General features: G+C 37.3%; 2 protein-coding genes and 1 long non-coding RNA gene across 3 annotated transcripts in view; 1 reads left to right on the top strand and 2 right to left on the bottom strand.

Moving 5' to 3' along the window:
• Positions 1-72: 72 nt before the first annotated feature.
• LOC143460705 (uncharacterized) lies at positions 73-3,563 on the bottom strand. Its single transcript, XM_076958309.1, has 4 exons — positions 2,724-3,563; positions 1,657-2,497; positions 1,342-1,478; positions 73-954 (listed from the first exon to the last, which is right to left on the bottom strand). The coding sequence occupies exons 1-4, from the start codon at positions 2,941-2,943 to the stop codon at positions 560-562; spliced, it is 1,593 nt and encodes a 530-aa protein (XP_076814424.1). The 5' UTR covers positions 2,944-3,563; the 3' UTR covers positions 73-559.
• A 2,856-nt stretch (positions 3,564-6,419) lies between these two features.
• Positions 6,420-18,383, top strand: part of LOC143459746 (uncharacterized) — a 96,713-nt gene continuing 84,749 nt past the window's right edge. Inside the window, exons 1-18 of the mRNA XM_076957008.1 lie at positions 6,420-6,932; positions 7,158-7,340; positions 9,549-9,745; positions 9,933-10,113; positions 12,724-12,894; positions 13,052-13,168; positions 13,457-13,563; positions 13,688-13,804; positions 13,894-14,062; positions 14,365-14,549; positions 14,913-15,048; positions 15,825-15,863; positions 16,088-16,182; positions 16,558-16,693; positions 16,887-16,997; positions 17,208-17,386; positions 17,889-18,059; positions 18,206-18,335. Coding sequence (XP_076813123.1) covers positions 6,494-6,932; positions 7,158-7,340; positions 9,549-9,745; positions 9,933-10,113; positions 12,724-12,894; positions 13,052-13,168; positions 13,457-13,563; positions 13,688-13,804; positions 13,894-14,062; positions 14,365-14,549; positions 14,913-15,048; positions 15,825-15,863; positions 16,088-16,182; positions 16,558-16,693; positions 16,887-16,997; positions 17,208-17,386; positions 17,889-18,059; positions 18,206-18,335 — 2,863 coding nt within the window. The 5' untranslated portion in view covers positions 6,420-6,493. The remainder of the gene's footprint in view (positions 6,933-7,157; positions 7,341-9,548; positions 9,746-9,932; positions 10,114-12,723; positions 12,895-13,051; positions 13,169-13,456; positions 13,564-13,687; positions 13,805-13,893; positions 14,063-14,364; positions 14,550-14,912; positions 15,049-15,824; positions 15,864-16,087; positions 16,183-16,557; positions 16,694-16,886; positions 16,998-17,207; positions 17,387-17,888; positions 18,060-18,205; positions 18,336-18,383) is intronic.
• On the bottom strand, positions 7,047-8,276 carry LOC143459758 (uncharacterized). The gene is made up of 2 exons (XR_013117776.1): positions 7,932-8,276; positions 7,047-7,330 (listed from the first exon to the last, which is right to left on the bottom strand). It is a non-coding gene; the product is annotated as an uncharacterized LOC143459758 (long non-coding RNA).

Genomic DNA, 18,383 nt, shown 5'->3' with positions numbered 1-18,383 from the left:
TAATTTTGAAATGTATTCGCCTACAAGGACTACAAAACTTTCAGGATACATAAGCAATCTATGTATTTGCCCTTATTAAAATTTGTTATACAACTAAAAATAATAAAAAGATTTAAATTCCTTGTTGCGGGTTCTGACTATTGATTTAAATTACTTTTATTTTAAACAACTGGTCCGGCTATGATAAGTTTCAATGAATTATAGCTTAAGCAAAGCATACTGTAATTGAAATAATTTAGTTTACACAGCGATTACAAAATAAAGAAAAAAGTTTGAAGAGGCAACGAGATTAAATTATATTGAGGCGAGCAAACAGTACAAACAAAGCACAAGTTAGATTTTGTTCAAACTAAACTTTGGTAGACAATGCCACTTTCATATCAAGTAGAAGCCATTTCTTTTGCTGTTATTAAATTTGTTGTAAGTAATGGTAGTTGCTTTGGGCTATAAGGTTTGAAACTTATATGCAGCAATAAAACACGTGCAGCAAAATGTCACACACTCGTTGCTTGATGATTCTTCGCGAGACAAAACGACATTGTTTGTCAGAACAATCGTTTCATATAGAATGGTTTGGTGGCCTCGACATCTCTGCTATCTTGCTTAACAAAAACGAATTTTCTTTCGCGCTTAAAACGTCGCTTATCGTCGAGCGTCTTGCTCTGGCGTTCGCATATCTGCTACCAGGACCTGAAACGCTGACCGGTCGTCTCCCGATAAATTCCCAGACTTTTGTAGTCACGATATCGTTCTCCTCTAACTGTCTTCTCCCCCGCATCACCATTTTGTATTCTTTTTCTTGGACATTCAGTTGCTTCTTAATTATAGACAGTCGCGTGCCAGCAGACATTCCCGGCTGGATGGATTTGGAACGCGTTAATTTTATGCTGGATCGTCTCCTCTGTGTGCTTGAGATACTGGCCTGGCTTGCATCTACAGTTTTCTGCAAAGGTTCTAAGAAAAGGAAAAAAGATTAAAAGAATGATGGAGGGTTTGAGTTTTTGTTAAGTATTTCAATACAATCTTAGCATCTTGAGAAACGTAGACATTGACCGGATCTGTTCACTTTTATGTTTTTTTTATTTATTCATTTTATATTTTGTTCATGTTCATTTAACTGCGTTGCAGATATACTTGTTGATTCCAAAGAACGTTTCTACGCCATTTTATGTCTATACTTTGCAAACCAAAGTCAAGCTTTTTGCCGACCACCACGAGGGATGACGTTTTGTGATGGGTTTTGTTAAAAATCCGCTTAACTATGTGAGTTGACTGTGAACGTGCGAAACAATACAGCATGATAATACTAACGGTTAATGGCTAACTGAGTAATTTTTTCACCGGTTCTGTTAGATTCAAACACTGCTGGCGTCAAAACGTTTTGACCATCTCTTGTTGCTGGTCTGTTGCGTTGGTTGGACGTAAGTGAATATGATCTTCGCTGATTGGTTGTTGATGTTTTCGGTCGAGCCCCGGCACTAAACGGAAATGAGATCACAAACTTATGACCTCATTGAGAAATGAAGTTAAGTTCGAAAGTTGACATTTATAAGGACAACATTTTTTCAATGCTATGATGTGGCTTTACCCGGTTTAGCTTTTGCAACATGACTTATATTTTGCAAGGTTTAAAATTACAAGTCGTTGTTTTTATACCTGACAAATCCTTTCGATGGTTTTCCGAATCCAAGTTTTACCGTTAGCGGGAAAAATTGTGGTACGCTGTTGGGAACAGGAGATTTTGCTATTAAAGGTGGTGAAGGAATGTTTTCTAACCTTGCTCTGCTCGAAGCTTCGCTTGTTGGGCGCCATAGATTATTAAGTAATATTCGTTTTTTTGAATCTCTCCCACTCATAGGTCTTGCTGGTGAGTTGATTTCTTGCATTTCATTGTTCCTGAAGTCGAAAGAAACTTTCATGCTGTTAACAGCTGCACGATTGATGCCGTCTTTCATGTTAGCGTTGTTCTTGGCTTCAGGTTGGATTTGTTGCTGGATAGCTTTGTTTCTTCCTTCTTCCTGTTCAGTTTTCTCAGCAATGGATGAATGGTTGATGCCTTTAATGTCCTGAGCTTTTGGGACTGAACCGCTGTTTACGTTAGTCCGGGTTTCTGATGGGCTACTAGGACGGTTTCGGTATATTTTGTCGCTATTGTCATGTTGTTTGTAATTGTGGTTTGATTCATCGTATCTATCAGCTGAAAGCAGACGTCTGTTATTTCCTTCCATCCCTAATTTTGTAATTCCTTTGACCTCCTTGAGATCGTTCCCACCCGATCTCGAATTTCTTCTGGAATCCGTAAACATGAAACTGCTGTCTTTCCTCTGCAAAAGTTTGGGTTTTTGTCGCTTGCAAAGATCTTTTTGTCGGTTGTAGCGGTTCTGTACTCCGGCTCCGTGCAGTAGTCCGTCCGTGTACAAAGCAGCTTGCAGGGAGCTCTGTATGTCTGTTTCGCCCTGTGTCACCTCCGAGGTTAACTTCAGACCAAATTTTTCGGCTAAATTGTTAAATAACTGATTAACTTATAAACTGTAGACTACTATACTATTCAGGCTATTGTTTTCACAAGAATATCTATACGTTTAGATGGCAGTGTGTGTCGTTTTAAAAAAGGAAAATTTCTGGAAATGGACTGTTACTTTCACCTGTTTTCAAGCCAATAGATTAGACGTTTTAGGTAAATAAAGATTTTAACACAAGTTTGACCACCTCGTCATATTTACCTAGGGCTTTATAATCTTGTCTTAGGACCTGGCTTTCCAATTTAAGCTTGAATTTCTCGTCGACTTTCTTCTTCAGTTCTTGTTTCATGTCTTTTTCCAGTCTTGTTACATTTTGCAGATATCGTCGCTGTTTCACTTCGAGCTGTCTCATATCTTTCTGCAGCAAGTTTTCTAAGGCTTGATTGACAGTTACAACCTTATACAATTTGTCAACTGTCATTTCGCCTTTCGGTAACGCTTATACCTTATTGTAAATTGCAAAAGACTTAGCAATTTCCGTGAAATTGATACAAGTACCCTAGTCTACACGCAAGAGCTTTGATGAAAATAAAACTTTTCCTAAACAGATTTCGCAAAATATTTTGCTTACGGAAAGAGTTTGGAAAATTATCTACAACCGCTCAGGGTTTAACGCCCTGATTTTAACCAGTTACAAACATAAGTTAACGTATTAGCTCAAACAATTATTGCTTTGATGAATTACAATGGAAGAGCAATCACACGCCATGTCGTTCGTTTAAGTCTGACTATAACTATGTGACAAGGATCGTTTAGTTGCTAAGTGACCTCAAGTTCATATTATTTTTATAACTTCGTCAAACATCAATACAACCGCAAGTCGAATTCCTGTATTGTCACTTCACAATAGGGTCGTCGCATAATAGATAGTGGGTTCATTTCGAGTGATCGATAAAATTAACTAATAACGAGATAAGGCCGCCTGCTCCCTATAATATTTGTTCAGGCTTTATTAGGTACCTTTAAATTCATAATGCCACTAAGGAAAGGCAAAATAATGTTATCATGGATTACCGCGGTTGAATGCGATTAACGGCCTATGTTATTGTAACTATAAAGGCGTGGATCAACTGGAAAAAATTAACATAACAGTGGAATTCTGTCTACGCCGAGTGCCTATTCAACGTTCTGTAAATTGATAAAGGCAATTGCTATTATGAAATACATATTGTAACTTTTGCCCTGTTGGTCTCTGTAGTTTAATTGGTTGTTTGTCCATTAGGTTGTTTCAACATCACTACCTTTTGCATTGCTGTTTTACGTGGCATGTCATGAAGTTGCATAAATCACACGTTTCATTTGCAACCGAATAAGGCAGTAATACCTTCGGCAATTTGTATGTACTGAAAACGCAGCATTAGAATTAAAAACAACCCGTTTGCTCGATCACCCAAAAGTGAATTCCTGCAAGTGCTATGGTCACAGTGATCTATATTAGGTATTACAAAAACATATATTTCAAGGTCTTTTGTGTAATGTGAACATCGGAGTTCCATACAAAAGTTCGACACACGTAACGCGTGAGTCAGAGTTTGTTGTTTTGGCATTTAAGGAGTAAGTATAAGCTTTGTTGCTTAACATTTTACAAGACGTCCCTGGGGCGATGAAAATATATTCGAACTTTAAATGGCGATCAGATTTATTACAGTTACGACGCCGATTTGACGTTAAATTTTTAGCAAGAATTGACTTTTCCTCGTTGAATCGTCTGTAACTTGTCCGATTGTGAACGCTGATAAAAGGGCAGGTGTAATGTTAAGAATTTCTGACTCATCGTGTCTTTGGACTTCTAGACTAACGTGATGGTTCTTGAACTATTTTCAGATTTTTTTCTATCTCCCATTTATAAATAGGAGATATATAAGCGAAGTGATTTCGTAAAGCTACGTACTTATTGCATAACTCAAAACCGGACCGGATCAACTTTTTATGTTTTGCGTAACAAGTTACTTTTTTTAACAATTTAAAGGATACATCTACTTGTCACGTCTAAAATAGTATTGAAAATTGAACATAAATTGTTAACGCTTTTAAAAATAATAACAACAACGCTAGGCGTTTAATACATCAAAGTATCAAACTGAATAATACATTTTCTTTAAAAGCAGATCACAAAGGTTACCAACAATAAACCACAATTGGTAATTTTTCCAGCAATATTTTATACTGGTGCTGTTAAACATTAATGTGCAGTCATTCAGCATTCTTACTAGTTGTTTAACCTATACATATATATATATACATATGTATATCCGCTTTTTATGCGCTACTTTCACACACACAAAAAACCGTATCGCTTGACACGCGTCGCCAAAAATGCAGTTACATAACAGCATGCCGCTTCACGCAAAAAGCACGTCGAATCCACGTTGTAGATAATGCTAACCACTTTTCAATATATTACGACACATCTGTTTCTCGCATTTAGCCCGATTATAAGATTTTAGTGAACATAGCTTCACTAAACTGGACAGAAAAATGTTAAACAAAGATAAAAAAGAAAAACTTTGATTTATTATACAGTTAATGCTGATGAAATCGCTATATAGCCTAGTGTTGGTAGCGGTCTTAATTGCTTGGTGTTAGTTCGTTAATTTTACTGTCCTGCAAACTGAGGATATACTTTTCGGTATACTGTGCTGATATAGGATTACATGATTAATTTTAACATAATTACTTCCACTAACCGAGAAAACGAAGTTGACCATGCTTGTAGTAAATGTAAATCGAGGTCACACTTTAAAAAACGTGTAACAATAACCTATGACATTAATGTTTGCACGATTCCTCGTATTTACGTGAAATACGTCAGACGAATTGGCCCTATAGGCTTGGCACAGGTCATTATAATATCGTTTTAGGATATCAATTACGTCTAAGTGTCGGACAACATGATGTTGGACACGATGACGTAATAAAACATCAAACGGACAACGGTTGGCGATGTAATGTCATCCGTTTTAAAGTTCCCTCTATCAGATTTCCTGAAAAAAAATTTCACCAAAGATTGTTGATTGAACGTTTAGCGCTGGGTCGGATTAAACTCACCATATACAATCTACATTAATAATGCATACAACCAACCTTGCGAAACAAACATTATTCTTCTACGAATTTTCAAGTAAAACCTGTTTAATTAGCCATACAGGTGCGTGAGAGCTGTACTAATAGTTTAATACCAAGCAAGCTTATTTATATTAGGCCATTTTCAGTTGTTACTTTGTCCCATCATGTAATTTTAGTCATTTCCGTCGATCGAATTGCACATGGCAATCTCATCGGCTTCACCAGGCTCTGTAATTAAGATTTAGGTTTGCACACACTTGTCGTCATAAGCAGATCTTTGCCGGTGGATAAAACCCATTTCACACATTTTTCGAACAATTTCAAACTTGGCTGAAGTATAAAAATGTACTGCATCTCTTTAAAAGCATGTCGAGCTATCTATGAAAGACATAGCCTCACTCTTCAATCGCCCGGGGCATATTGAGCAAAGTTGCCTCCCTGTCGGTGTAAAAGCTCGGAACCAGATTGCGATATTGGTGCAACAGGAGGTAGCCACATTCTTCGATGTTGACAGGTCACTAATGCGGCAAAGAAATGAATTGCGGCCGAGAGAATAGCCGCCCTTGTTTCAAGATTTTCAGCATGATATGCGCAGGGATGTAGGGCGTGTCAAGTTGTATTGTCAGCAAAGTACCTTCAAAACTTTTCTTGCGTTGTTTACGCTCAGAGAATTGTCCTTGAAAGCATTAATTATTAATATTAAACTGCGTCGCTATGTATAGTTGCTCTGCACGTAACAGCTGAATAACTATATGGGTTCCTCTGGTCGATAATATAATGCAGTACAAGAAGTATATTGAGGTTTTAGCATTTACACCATGGGTTTTTGTGTTAGAATTCAAATTTAGAATTTGGCGACGGACAATTAAGGTTACTATAACTTTCTGAGTTTATTCAAAGCCTGCATGCGATTGAGTCAAAGGAATAAAAAAGCGGTTCAAAGCGGTTTCGAGCTGTGGAGCTCGACGGATCCCAAAAAGATCAAAATGAGATCAATTTTGGGGAGTACAAATTTGGATTTACGCAAACGGACGTTAAAAGAACATTTAAGTTGGCTGACGTTTTCCTTACTTATTGTATTCACTGCGCATGTTGTGTCAGGAGAGCAAATTTCTTCAAATGAAAGATATTTAAGGAAGTTTTCTCCACTTTCCTTAAGCGTCGTTGGAAGAAAAGAGTTTGGAGTAAATTGGGAGCACGTGGATACGAGGTTAGAAAAGCGGATGAAGGCAGAAATGAGGAGGATGGCTCATGATGGAAGCTTGTTTGAACTGATTGAAGAACTCAATGCCAGGGACAAGCAAGCTCACACCAGACCGAAGCGGCAAATCGAGCTTCGACAGGGTTCGTCTGTGTATTTGGTTGATAGGTTTATTTCTAAATGACTTTTGTTGTAAAAACTATAGGCGTTATTTCAAATTTAAACACAAGTTTTAAAAACATATTTTCTTCTGTCGATTTACTGTAATGCAATTTTTTGTTTTATTCAATTCGCGTAATAAACTGAATGTTGTTTTATTCGGTTTATGTTGCTTTTTATTTTTATGTTACTATTTTTATATTTTAAAGAGCAAATATTTTTCGCCGACAATCAAACGGACAATAAAGCTCCTGTTTTCACCGGACCTCTGGCCATTGAAATCAAGGTCGGACACACTACAAGAGTTCAGATTCAGGTTGAAGATCCTGATGGTGATCCGGTCGAGTTAACGCTGCTCAACGTTCTTCAAGAAGCGGCATCCCTGGATGAAAGTAAGAGTTTAGTGCCGGACATAAATCATATGTTATTGCTCACTCTACATGCATCAAGTCAAGGAAGTAGCTGAATTTAAATACCATGGCCCATAAAGTCGTTATAACCATACCACCTTTAGTCATGAAATTTGTATTCACACGTTTTGTCGTTGCATGTTCAGTCATTTGAAGGTTACAAGAACATGCGTTAGAATTTATAACACCCACAATATATGTGAAAGTTTGCAATAAACGTGGAATTGTAAACCTAAGAACTATATGGTTGCATTTAAACATACAGCATACACCTAGTTATCATAATACAAAGTTAAACAGATGCAACGCAAACAGAATATATTTGAATGAATAATAACTTGAGCTGCCACAAAAGCGTCTGCGTCAAGTGATTGTGTGGGATACAAAATACGTTTATGTTTAGCGCGCTATGCCTCTCCGATTAACCAAACATGGCGCTTATAAAATTTGTTCAATGCTCATATTATTAAGAAAACGTGTTATTAGATTTACAAAACGGCTGCAGCCTGATAAATCCCTTTAACCGTAAGAAAAACTGTGCTTAATTGCATCCTAATTTAATTATAAACATACCTTCAACCGACTAAAAGAATGGCCAGGTACTTGACTTCTCTTCTCTTTATTGCTTTTACCCACGCTTGAACCAGTTGAAAAACTCTGATGCCTCGTATATACTGGTTTAATTGCTATAATATGCTGTTACCTTCTACAATTGGTTTTATTGGCTATGACGTAATGCGCACGTGAAAGGCGTTGTTTTTGTAAAAATACGGAGCGAACCGGTATAAGGCTGTTTTATGTTTGTCCTAATAAAATTGTTTTGACATGTAAAACGCGCCGTTCAAACAGCCCACCCTTAGATCTCCAAAGTACACACTTTGCAGAATTCAGCGTCAAAACGTGAGCAAATCCTGCACATGTCGCCTGGTCTTCAAACCTTAAGAGAACATGCTGAAATTAAAGATTTTAAAGAATGTACTTTGATGATGATAAACTTGAGTCATTACGTGATGCTACATCGCTTTAAATTTACTCGCTACAAAGACACCATTTTACGGCTACGTATAAGTAAAAATATTTGTATCATACATACAAATCATTCATAGTTTATTTTTCTATATTTTGGTTTGCTTTTCGAGAAGATGCTAAGCATAGCTTACATGTCATCTTGAATGGCTTATATATTCGTAGGGAAGAGGGACGGATACGTTGTCATAGAATGTCGTAACATATTGCTGACTTCAAAAAGTGGTCAAGTTAGACTTAATGTCTCGTTAAAGCAAATCCTACGCTGGTTTCCCTAAACGCCTGCGTATTAATCATTTGACATTTGAGTAGTCAAATCTACGTATAAGATTTGTGTAGATATTCGTCGGCTGACTTCTGCTTTGATCTAAAACATACAGAAAAATGTCAGCCGTAGGCGGTTTGAAAGAATTAAGAGACTTTCTGGTTTGCTTAATGTATGCCACAATGTCAAATCCATTCGGCGTCACTAATTCTGTAGTTTTATGCCCACCATGATCTATCCATTATGATTTACAACCTATTGCCCAATTAACTAAAAACAATCAACATCACATTCGCTTTTCGATGAAATTTAAACTTTAGTTCAGTTATTTAGTATTCTATAGAACACATATTCTTCCATACAATAAGTATGCTTAACAATGTCATCAACGAATTTGAAAAATATCCGCTTATCCGTCGATGAACTTTCTGCCCAACTTTACTAATAATTACTGGAGGTGTCTTACACATGATATCGTGTACTGTAAATGCTTCCAGAAAAGATTACGATAGGTCACACATTGGTTACAATTTTAGACAAGTTTTGTAAACAACTTACGATTGCTTTGATTGATTAAACATCATGAATGTCTGTTTAGTTTTTATGTACTCAAAGCGCATGTGTTATAGACTATATATTACTTTAAAATGATCCATACATGTTTTATTTCATTAGCAAGAACGCGGATAGTAGTTTTCATGACAAAATAGCCTAATTATATTAAGACAATTACAGAGCTCACTAATAGCCCACTATTTCTGTGTTGAGTGCTGATGCAGTCCTGGTTCTTTATTGCATGAAGTTTTATAGATTGTGTGATCAATTAGTATTCTATACTCTAAGCTGCTGGAAAGCCACAGTTTCGAAATTGATTATAAACTTCATAAAACTTGCAACAGATGGAATATTTACTTTTGTTCCGGAGCCACAAGTTGAAGTTATTAATTTTCTGAACGTGTTGATAACCCTGACCTTCGTGGCTACGGATAACCGAGGTGGTCGCACTGAATTTAGACCAATTTGGGAAGTGTGTGGATGCATGGATAGCGGACTTTGCAATTACGACAAAGAGGGAGAGCACACTGGAAGAATCCACGTCAGTAACGAAATATAGCCAGCAATTAGATTAACTAACTGTGCAATTCCAGATAAACAGAAGCAACGTTGGTAGAAAACCTTAGCCTTTCACTGAAGAACTGATGTTTGCTGAAAGTATTCAACTGGAACTTCTGCTCAGAGTTCCATTACTTCGACTAACTTAAACATTTCTTTTTTAAACACAGCTCATTCCTTGCGAATGTACCGATGGGTATGAAGGTCAACTATGTACTGAAGACAAGGATGAGTGTAGAAATCAGCCTTGTTACCAAAACGTGACTTGCACAGACAAAGCAATTCCTCAGAGCGGATATACTTGTGGCCCGTGCCCGTTTCCCTTGGTTGGAGACGGAATTACATGTTTACGTAAGCTTAATGTAGGCTACTATATTGATATTATAGGCTACAACAAGATGTTTAAACGATTGCAGTATTAAAGAACTAATTATTTTTCAAGTGCTCGCATTTACAACAACAACAACAACAATGTAGAATTCGTGACAAGACTGGTATAAAATTTGTCTTGTTAATACAATGTTTTCAAGCATCCATTCTAGTGAAGTTATTATAATGACGTACGTTCTTGCGTCATTAAACACACCATCATTAAAATTTCAAGTAATCTAAAAAAAACTTACGTCAATTTTATTATTGTTTTCGGTGTTCCACTAACGGTTCTAAATAATTTATGGAAAAAACAATGTCAGGTTATACTGTCCTACTCAAAGTTTCAACAAGTTCACAACAGAAGTTTGGGCAAGGCGCGATTCACTGGGTCAGAAAAAATTACTTCTAATTAAAACCTATCCTTTGCGAATAAGTTTGAAGGCTGCCGTGGCATTTGCTGGACGGTAGTGTATATTGATGATTGTTAGGTTAACTGATTGAGAGACAGATTATATTTGACAGACTGACTCACATACAGACTCCCGGTGAACACAACCGAAATCTGACTCCATATCCAACCAAGCTCAAGCAGTGTTCAGATTGCCTAATTGTAGCTAACTTTTACTTATTTCATGCAGAATTGTGCATCAGTTGTATCATGCATTTGCCAATTATTACACGTGCATAAAATCCAATGGCCAAAACATAGCACATAGCAAGCTATCAGTCCCTAAGTCCACAGGCCAAAAAGGTCTGGAGATAGACACGACGATCATACGTGCATCTTTTCCCAATTGTTATTCAACGATGTTACAGCTCTGATATCATGGAAGAAAAAGGCTTACAGCTTACTAACACTGAAATTACAAAAGTATTATTATAATTCAACTAATTGATATCGAGAGATCTAACTAATCGAAATCAAGAGCAGCAAGCCGTAAAGCAATATTCCATGGTGTAGCTTCCAATAAAAACAATGTAACATATTTGAGTTGTCTAATCAGACACCGCATTCGTCAAGGGTTAACGCATAGCAATGCTGAAAGGTGATGTACGGATTAGCCATTTTTAAGGGGAAAAGATAATGTTTCAATCTCTTGTGGTAATTGAGCTAAAGCTAATGATATGTCGAATGGGTAATTCACAAAATTCAGGCCTATGGCTGGTCGGCTGATAGCGGTAGGCTAGTGTATAGGCAGTGGCGGGTTTCAGCTGGTTCGTGCGAACCGGTTCTTGGAATTTTAGTGACCTCCGCGAACCGGTTATTAACAAGCGTATGTATAGGTCTTTATGTATATGGACCCCGGGTCAATATGGCATGCTGCTAGTGAGAGAACCGGATGTTAAAATATTTGAATCCCACCACTGTGTATAGGCTACTGGTAATAAACCTTATTCAGATACCGTACTAGCAGACCTGCCAGCAACAGCCATAGGCCTGAAATGTGGATTACCCACTCGACATACAAGTAGCATTAGCTCAATTACCACAAGAGATTGAAATATTATATTTTCCCCTTTAGAATGGCTAATCCGTACATCACCTTTTAGCATTGCTATGCGCTAACCATTGACGAATGCGGTGAATCAAATATGAAATAATTTACAATTACTTGGGATACAAATGCTTGTTTTTGTAGCTTTAAAGATAACCATAACCTGCATGGTCAACAACGCAGCGCTATCAAATTACCAGCTGATAGCCAGATAAGTTACTATATAACAATTTGCAGTAAGCGTTAGGCATAGCCATGAGATACACCAATTCATAGTTCTCAAAGGTTCGCCAACATGACAATCAGTCTGCTTGATTCATGCACGACGGCGGACACTGCTAGGAATGTTTTCATAACAAACTTTTTAAGCTTATCGGAGCCATGCTGTGTATATCCAAAACGAGCTGCTCTAATTTTTATTTTTTGATAAAACCGTAAATGTTTTCGCCCTTCGATCAATGCATTGTTTCGACAATGTATAGATAAATCACAACTACTGATTTGCTGTGTAGCCCATCCCTGAAGGTAACCGCGTTTTGCTGGTAGCATTATAACTGGGTTTATTGCAAACTTTTGCATGTGATTTAATTCTAAACCATGCAAAGATTTTAATTAAAAGCTACGAAGATACCAAACTTACGTTTCATCCAAAAGAATTGACTAATCCGGTGTATATGAAATATTCCCTATAAGCTAGCTCCCCTAGGCAAAAAGCGGCATTTTAGGGAGCAACAATGATGCTGTCGTTTACTTAAATGGTAGCAAACAAAAGCCTACATCGATATTTTTGGAATGTAAAGTGTGGGGTGAGGACTCAAGTTTATGTTTTGGAGCCAAAACATATTTCGCTAACACCTAACAGCTTGTAAACAACATTTTTGGTTGCATTTAAGTCAAAACTATGAACTGTGACGCTATTCAAAACGCAGCCTAAAGTACAGGTATACTGCGCGGCCTGTGCAGCCAACAGCCACATCCTTTGCCGTTGGTGTTGGTCTGCTATGAGTTTTATTAACGTTTTGCACAATCCAAATTTGTGCAAAAAAGCAAGCAATTAACTATATGTTTTAATATTTTTCTTTTGTTTTTGCAGCCTCGTGTTCCCACCCGGACGAAATATCAAATGGTATTGTACACGGTGGCAACGTAACAATTGGTGGAGAATTGAAATTTCAGTGCAACACTGGCTATGAACTAATCGGCCGAGATACATTAACCTGTCAAAGGGACTACACATTTGACTATCCCGTGCCGCGATGTCAAGGTAAGTAGTTATGTCGCAGAAATATTTTAATCTCGGCGTGTTTTTGCTAAATTTTATGTGCGCTTTAGGGCAAGTAGTGTATAATTGTAGCTAGCTGCGTTTAATTTATCTTGGAAGTATGTTAGATGATAGTTAACAAACATGGATTTGACGTTAGATATCGACGAGTGCAAATCTTCACCATGTCATTCAAACGCTACATGCAGCAATTTCGACGGTTCCTATCTTTGCTCATGCGATGTTTACTTCGTGGGATCTGGTCGGGAATGCAAACGTAAGTCGCTTAAGTTTGCTGAGGTTTCGCAATTGGCAAGATACAGTGGTTTACAACGTAGTATTTAAGATGGCAATTAGCAACCACTCTAAGCGTTCTCCGACTCTGACTCTCTCTGGCAAATTGCCATATAGGTGCGCGTACAGCAGTTGTTTTAATCTCAAGCACGGACGCGTTTGTGACACTACCGAGTCGGTGAATGATATCCAATGTTACTATGAACCAGTCTGCAATTGCTCAAAACTACTGCATATAGTAAAGCTAATTACCGGTACACTTTGTCTGCAGCGTTGCTGGAGTTTACAAGTTTTGAATGCGCTGTGACGGGAAGTGATACAATCAGCATCAACTGGGACGTTGGGGAGGCTTGGCGCAACAGCGCTATCATATCACAGGTAGCAATACACGTTTCTTAAATTCTAACCTCAAGGAAATATTTCCAACATCCGTACGCGGTCTGCTGTAGTGTGCGGTTTTCCATAATGTATCATTATGGTTATGGTGCTGTATGTTTTTCAGTTCATAATAAACTGGTTCCGGGATATAGAAGCGGATGTAGAAACCGCCCAGGATCTTCACGCCTACTATGAGGAATTCGAGACTTACACGGAGAAGTTGGATGACGTGATAAACGGGGTAAGTTTGCAAATAGAAACCACTATCGACAGACATTTCGTGCTTGTCAGTAGCTCATGCATGTCTATGAATTTTTCAAATTCTTTCAGACTGCATTGCCATCATTGAGCTATGGAGCTGTTGGCCGTGATGTTTATTCTTACAACGTTAGTGGACTTGACCCAGCTACAGATTATCGAATTGCCGTTCGCATTAATCACTCCGAAGGAAACGTGTATAATGCCGTGAGGAAATGTGAAAAAAAGACACTCGATGGGGGTAAGATCATTTCGTGATATGGTAACAAGCAATTCGTAATCCAACGTTCTCATCATGTGATGTACAGTATAATACATGAATCATTACGTTTAACCTATAAAATTATGACTAAGCAAACATACATTTCACGTGGGCGTACGATCTATTCAATCATCTTGATCATATTTTGTCGATTGTGCTTTGGTGTTTCATTTCGTTTACAAGATCGACCTTTTGTAATTCATAGACAGTACTTGTATGAAATTAATCCAAATCCGTCTTCAAATTGAACGTAATTATTTCCGTTTGATTTTTCTTTGCAGTCTCGTCAGAACCAATGGATGTTTCCATTCAGGAGTCTGTGGTAAACATGATCACTTTGTACTGGAACGCCCCGTTAGAACCTAAGGGTCGAATAAGAAGTTATATAATAAGATACCAAGAAACGGAAGAAAGTTGCAAACGCAGAAGTTCTTCTCTTGGATGTGGACAAACTCAATACCACAGGGTATGTACAAGTTTTTATGTATCAAGTATATGTAACCACTAATTCAAACGTTGTTTTAGTCTAATTAAAATCGCTTGCTTGTCACACTTCGCCATTTCAAAATTGTTGTTGTGAGCTAGCTCAACTTTACCTTACTATAATTATCTATCACGATAACGCCACTATTGGAATGATCAACAGAATAGCACATTGTGTAACATTGCCGGGGTGCAAAGAAGAAATGATTCATATTTAAAAGTTTAATCGATTCATTTTAGACTTCATATTAAAAACCAACGCTTGACATAGTTTAAAGTGTGATTAACGTAAATTTTGCTAACATCTCATTCTATACATCTTTATGTGTTATGCAATTGTATTTAGGTGCCTGGTTCGTATTTTACTGCGGAAATTTTTGGGCTTTTTCCCGACAGCGACTATGTCTTCGAAATAGCTGCAATAAACGGAGCAGGGGCCGGAAATTTCTCACAAAAATTATCCGAAAGCACGCCGCCTGGAGGTAAGCAAGCCGTTTTTATTTTCTCCTATATAAAGGTTGGTTTTACAGGCATCTTTTGTTCGAACCGGTCCTGGTATTCGTTTCATTAACTAGGAACGTTTGTATCTAAAACACCACAAACATCTACCACTTGACCTTTTGTGACCCAGTTGTTCGCAAGTGTCAGAAAAAAAGATAAAAAGTTTCCTGTATTTGTTTATTATTACACTTCACCACGGATATTTTTGCGACTAGATCACTCCCAATCATTTACAGAAATTAACTCTAACTACATATATTACCAAAAATACTGCACTAACCGCAGGCATGCATCCACCTTAAAGTATTTTGTAAAGCTTGTCACAGTTTATCTGTTAGTCCCTATAAACTGGTTCTTTTTTTCTAAAGACCTCATATGGGGTAGATTATACACAAACCGTTTCAAATGTACATGTTGCTTGAGGGCCCTGCAGATGTTATCTTTTATCTCTTTTAGTATTTAGTTATTTTAGGTGGTGTGTTTTCCCTAGTCAATGTTCCAAATAATGAAATGTATTATTTGTATTCTTGGTCGTGCATCGCCAAAAAAGTTGGTTGTTGATTTCCTTTAAGATCGGCGTGTGATGGCGTAACGGCTAGCTGCCTAGATAACTGATTTAATGTCAGGGTTACTGGTGGAGTTAACCGAATCAAATGAAAGAAAAACGATTTCGTTTGATTAAATGTAACCTTGCTTTGTACGTATAGAAACATAAAATATTAATAGTGCAATATTAAAACGTATTGTCAATTTTTAGAAATTCCACCGGAGACTACCAAATTGCCGAGTGAACCAAGTAAGTAAATACGTTGTGCAGTTTTTTAAGAATCATACAAAGCGTAAACATACCGTTTTAATGTGCTTGTTAGGGTTCTTATATATACGTTTCATCATCTTAAAATATCATTGTAAATATTATCTGTTTATAATTTATGATAATCTTAGTTTTCGTCTAAACTGCAAAATTACAGTATAAGCAAACTGGTTCCTTTAATTTCGGTTTCTCTTTTTTGTAATCAGTTGGAACATGCTTCAAAGGCTGGTTTATCCTGGATATTCCCCTACCGACGAACAGCTTTGATGAATTCCTCCTTACTTCGGATCTGACAAGAGCTGTAAGTAGTTTAGTGGGTCCTTCGATTCAATTGATGTGTTTTTTGTATTTCTTCCATAGAATTTATTGGTATCACACGAGTTGACATTATGTGGTTATTGCTTGTTAGTGGCCAGGAAGATTTTGCCGGTTTTAATTTGTACATAACATTTTCTTTGTTCCGTTTTATCAAACGTTGCAGCTTCAGTTGACAGCACTTTGACTCATTATCTTATGCTAAACAATTCCAAAGGGACTTTACGCAAATTAAGTTACTTCGAAAACACTTTTTATGTCCACATTTTTACAAACAACTTTCACCAGAATTATACCGCAAACCTGCCATGTTTAACACACGCATCCGATAATCTCAGCTGATTCCTGATTTCGATTTCAGCTCCAGATAACACTGGTTTCCAGCATCCTTCGAGTTGCCAGCTCCGTCGTGGTCCGGGATCTTGTCTTGTCTGAAACAGATGACGTAACCAGGGTGGACATGCTAGTCTATATTGATGCGTCGTTGGAAGGCATCGGTGAGTTTCTCCACCAATGAAAAATTGTTTTGTTTTATTTTGTTAGCACTTGGAGTAATGTTAATTTGGTTCGGCGTCAGCTTTATGTAAGGAAAACTAGGACGACTCTCATCGATGTTCATAAACAAGCTTAAGCACTTAATGAGATCGTTGTAATTACATCTTTGGCCGTGATTGACATTTACAATTACAGAAAATCTCAACGCTCAACTACTTATAATAAACCTCAGCATGGCGGTCGAAGAAGCGATTTACAACCAACCAAGCCTGAAGAACGTTCGCAAGAACAGTATAATGTTTACAGGTAAAGCGATAATTCTTTGTAGATATAAGTCCGAAGCTTGATTTTAAACTAAAATAATGCAAATGCATAAATTACTTTCGTTTTTGTATCGTTTCTTTTTTGTGCACGTATAAAATCTACATTCAGTTTGAAAAATATTGCACTTTTCTGTTGGGTAACCCGAGGCATTACTGGATAACCAGCATTATAACCGAATTTCCGTACTCACAGAATGTGATCCATGCAAGTCATTAAATGACGAAAATCGGTGTTCATCAAACGCTACTTGCTTGACGGTATCCGGCGGTTACACATGTGTATGTAATGACGGCTACACAGAGATACCGGGAAGCATAGGTGAAAATGTTATGTGTGAACCAGTTGAATTGGATCAACCAACGACAGATGCGGTAGGTCTTGTTGCTGCTGAATGTGGCGCCTTGAAAACTCACAGTACAAAGTACACTCATAGCCATTTATAAAAACTGGCATTTCAGTACAGTTTAGGCTGTTTGTACAGGCCTCTTTCGCTAAACAATTCAAAAATATTTCTTACTTGCAACTTTTATGTTCTGTCTTATGACAAGAAGACTTTTAGCCATCTTTTTGTTTAACAATTTTGCAATTATCTCATTTTGGTCATTTTCTAACCCGAAAACGACCAATTCGGTCCTTTTTGAGTAATCTTCTCTTTATAGTAGGGCTATGTCTTGATAAGTTGACAAACGTTTACAGTAGTAATTGTGCCCTAATTTAAAAAGCTTCAACTCAAAGTTTCTTCTTAAAAATTGAGATCAATCTCTGGTTTGCAGAATTCGTTCAAACTAAATCCTTGTATGTTCTATAGCTTAGGAAGTCCAAGACGATTTAGTTTTATAAATTCGTTGCCTCAGTATGATTTCCTGTGCTTAGATACCGCCACTGGACCCGGTAACCCCACAGACTGACTGTTTAAGAGCGAAAATGGACATTTTTATCCTTGTTGAAAGTAGTCAAAGCGTTGGTGAGGAAAACTTCAACCAAATCAAAGAATCCCTCGTAAAATTGATTGAAACCTTTGAGATTGGTTCAAATGGCGTACAGGTAATACTTAACAAGCTAACTCTCGATAGCATTTATTTTTATTTCTATGTAGTTTTAAGAAAAAATTTGAGCCAACAATAGTTGATATACATTGAAATGGACTGAATGATGTTATTATTTAACTTATATGAGTTTCTACAACACAGATCGGCATGGCCTTATTTTCGCGAAATGTCAACACTATATTTGATTTCAACACTTACGCCGAGAAAAACGACCTTGTGAATGCAGTTAATGACATAGCTTTTGAAGGCACAGGCTCACTTCTGGGAAACGGTAAGTCCTAACTCATACAAATAGGTGTGTGTGTGCTGTTTGCATAAT

This window comes from Clavelina lepadiformis, chromosome 5, assembly GCF_947623445.1.
Source record: "Clavelina lepadiformis chromosome 5, kaClaLepa1.1, whole genome shotgun sequence".
Lineage (NCBI taxonomy): Eukaryota > Metazoa > Chordata > Ascidiacea > Aplousobranchia > Clavelinidae > Clavelina > Clavelina lepadiformis.
Note: the sequence above shows the minus strand (reverse complement) of the source record. Positions and strands in the feature narration are given on the sequence as shown.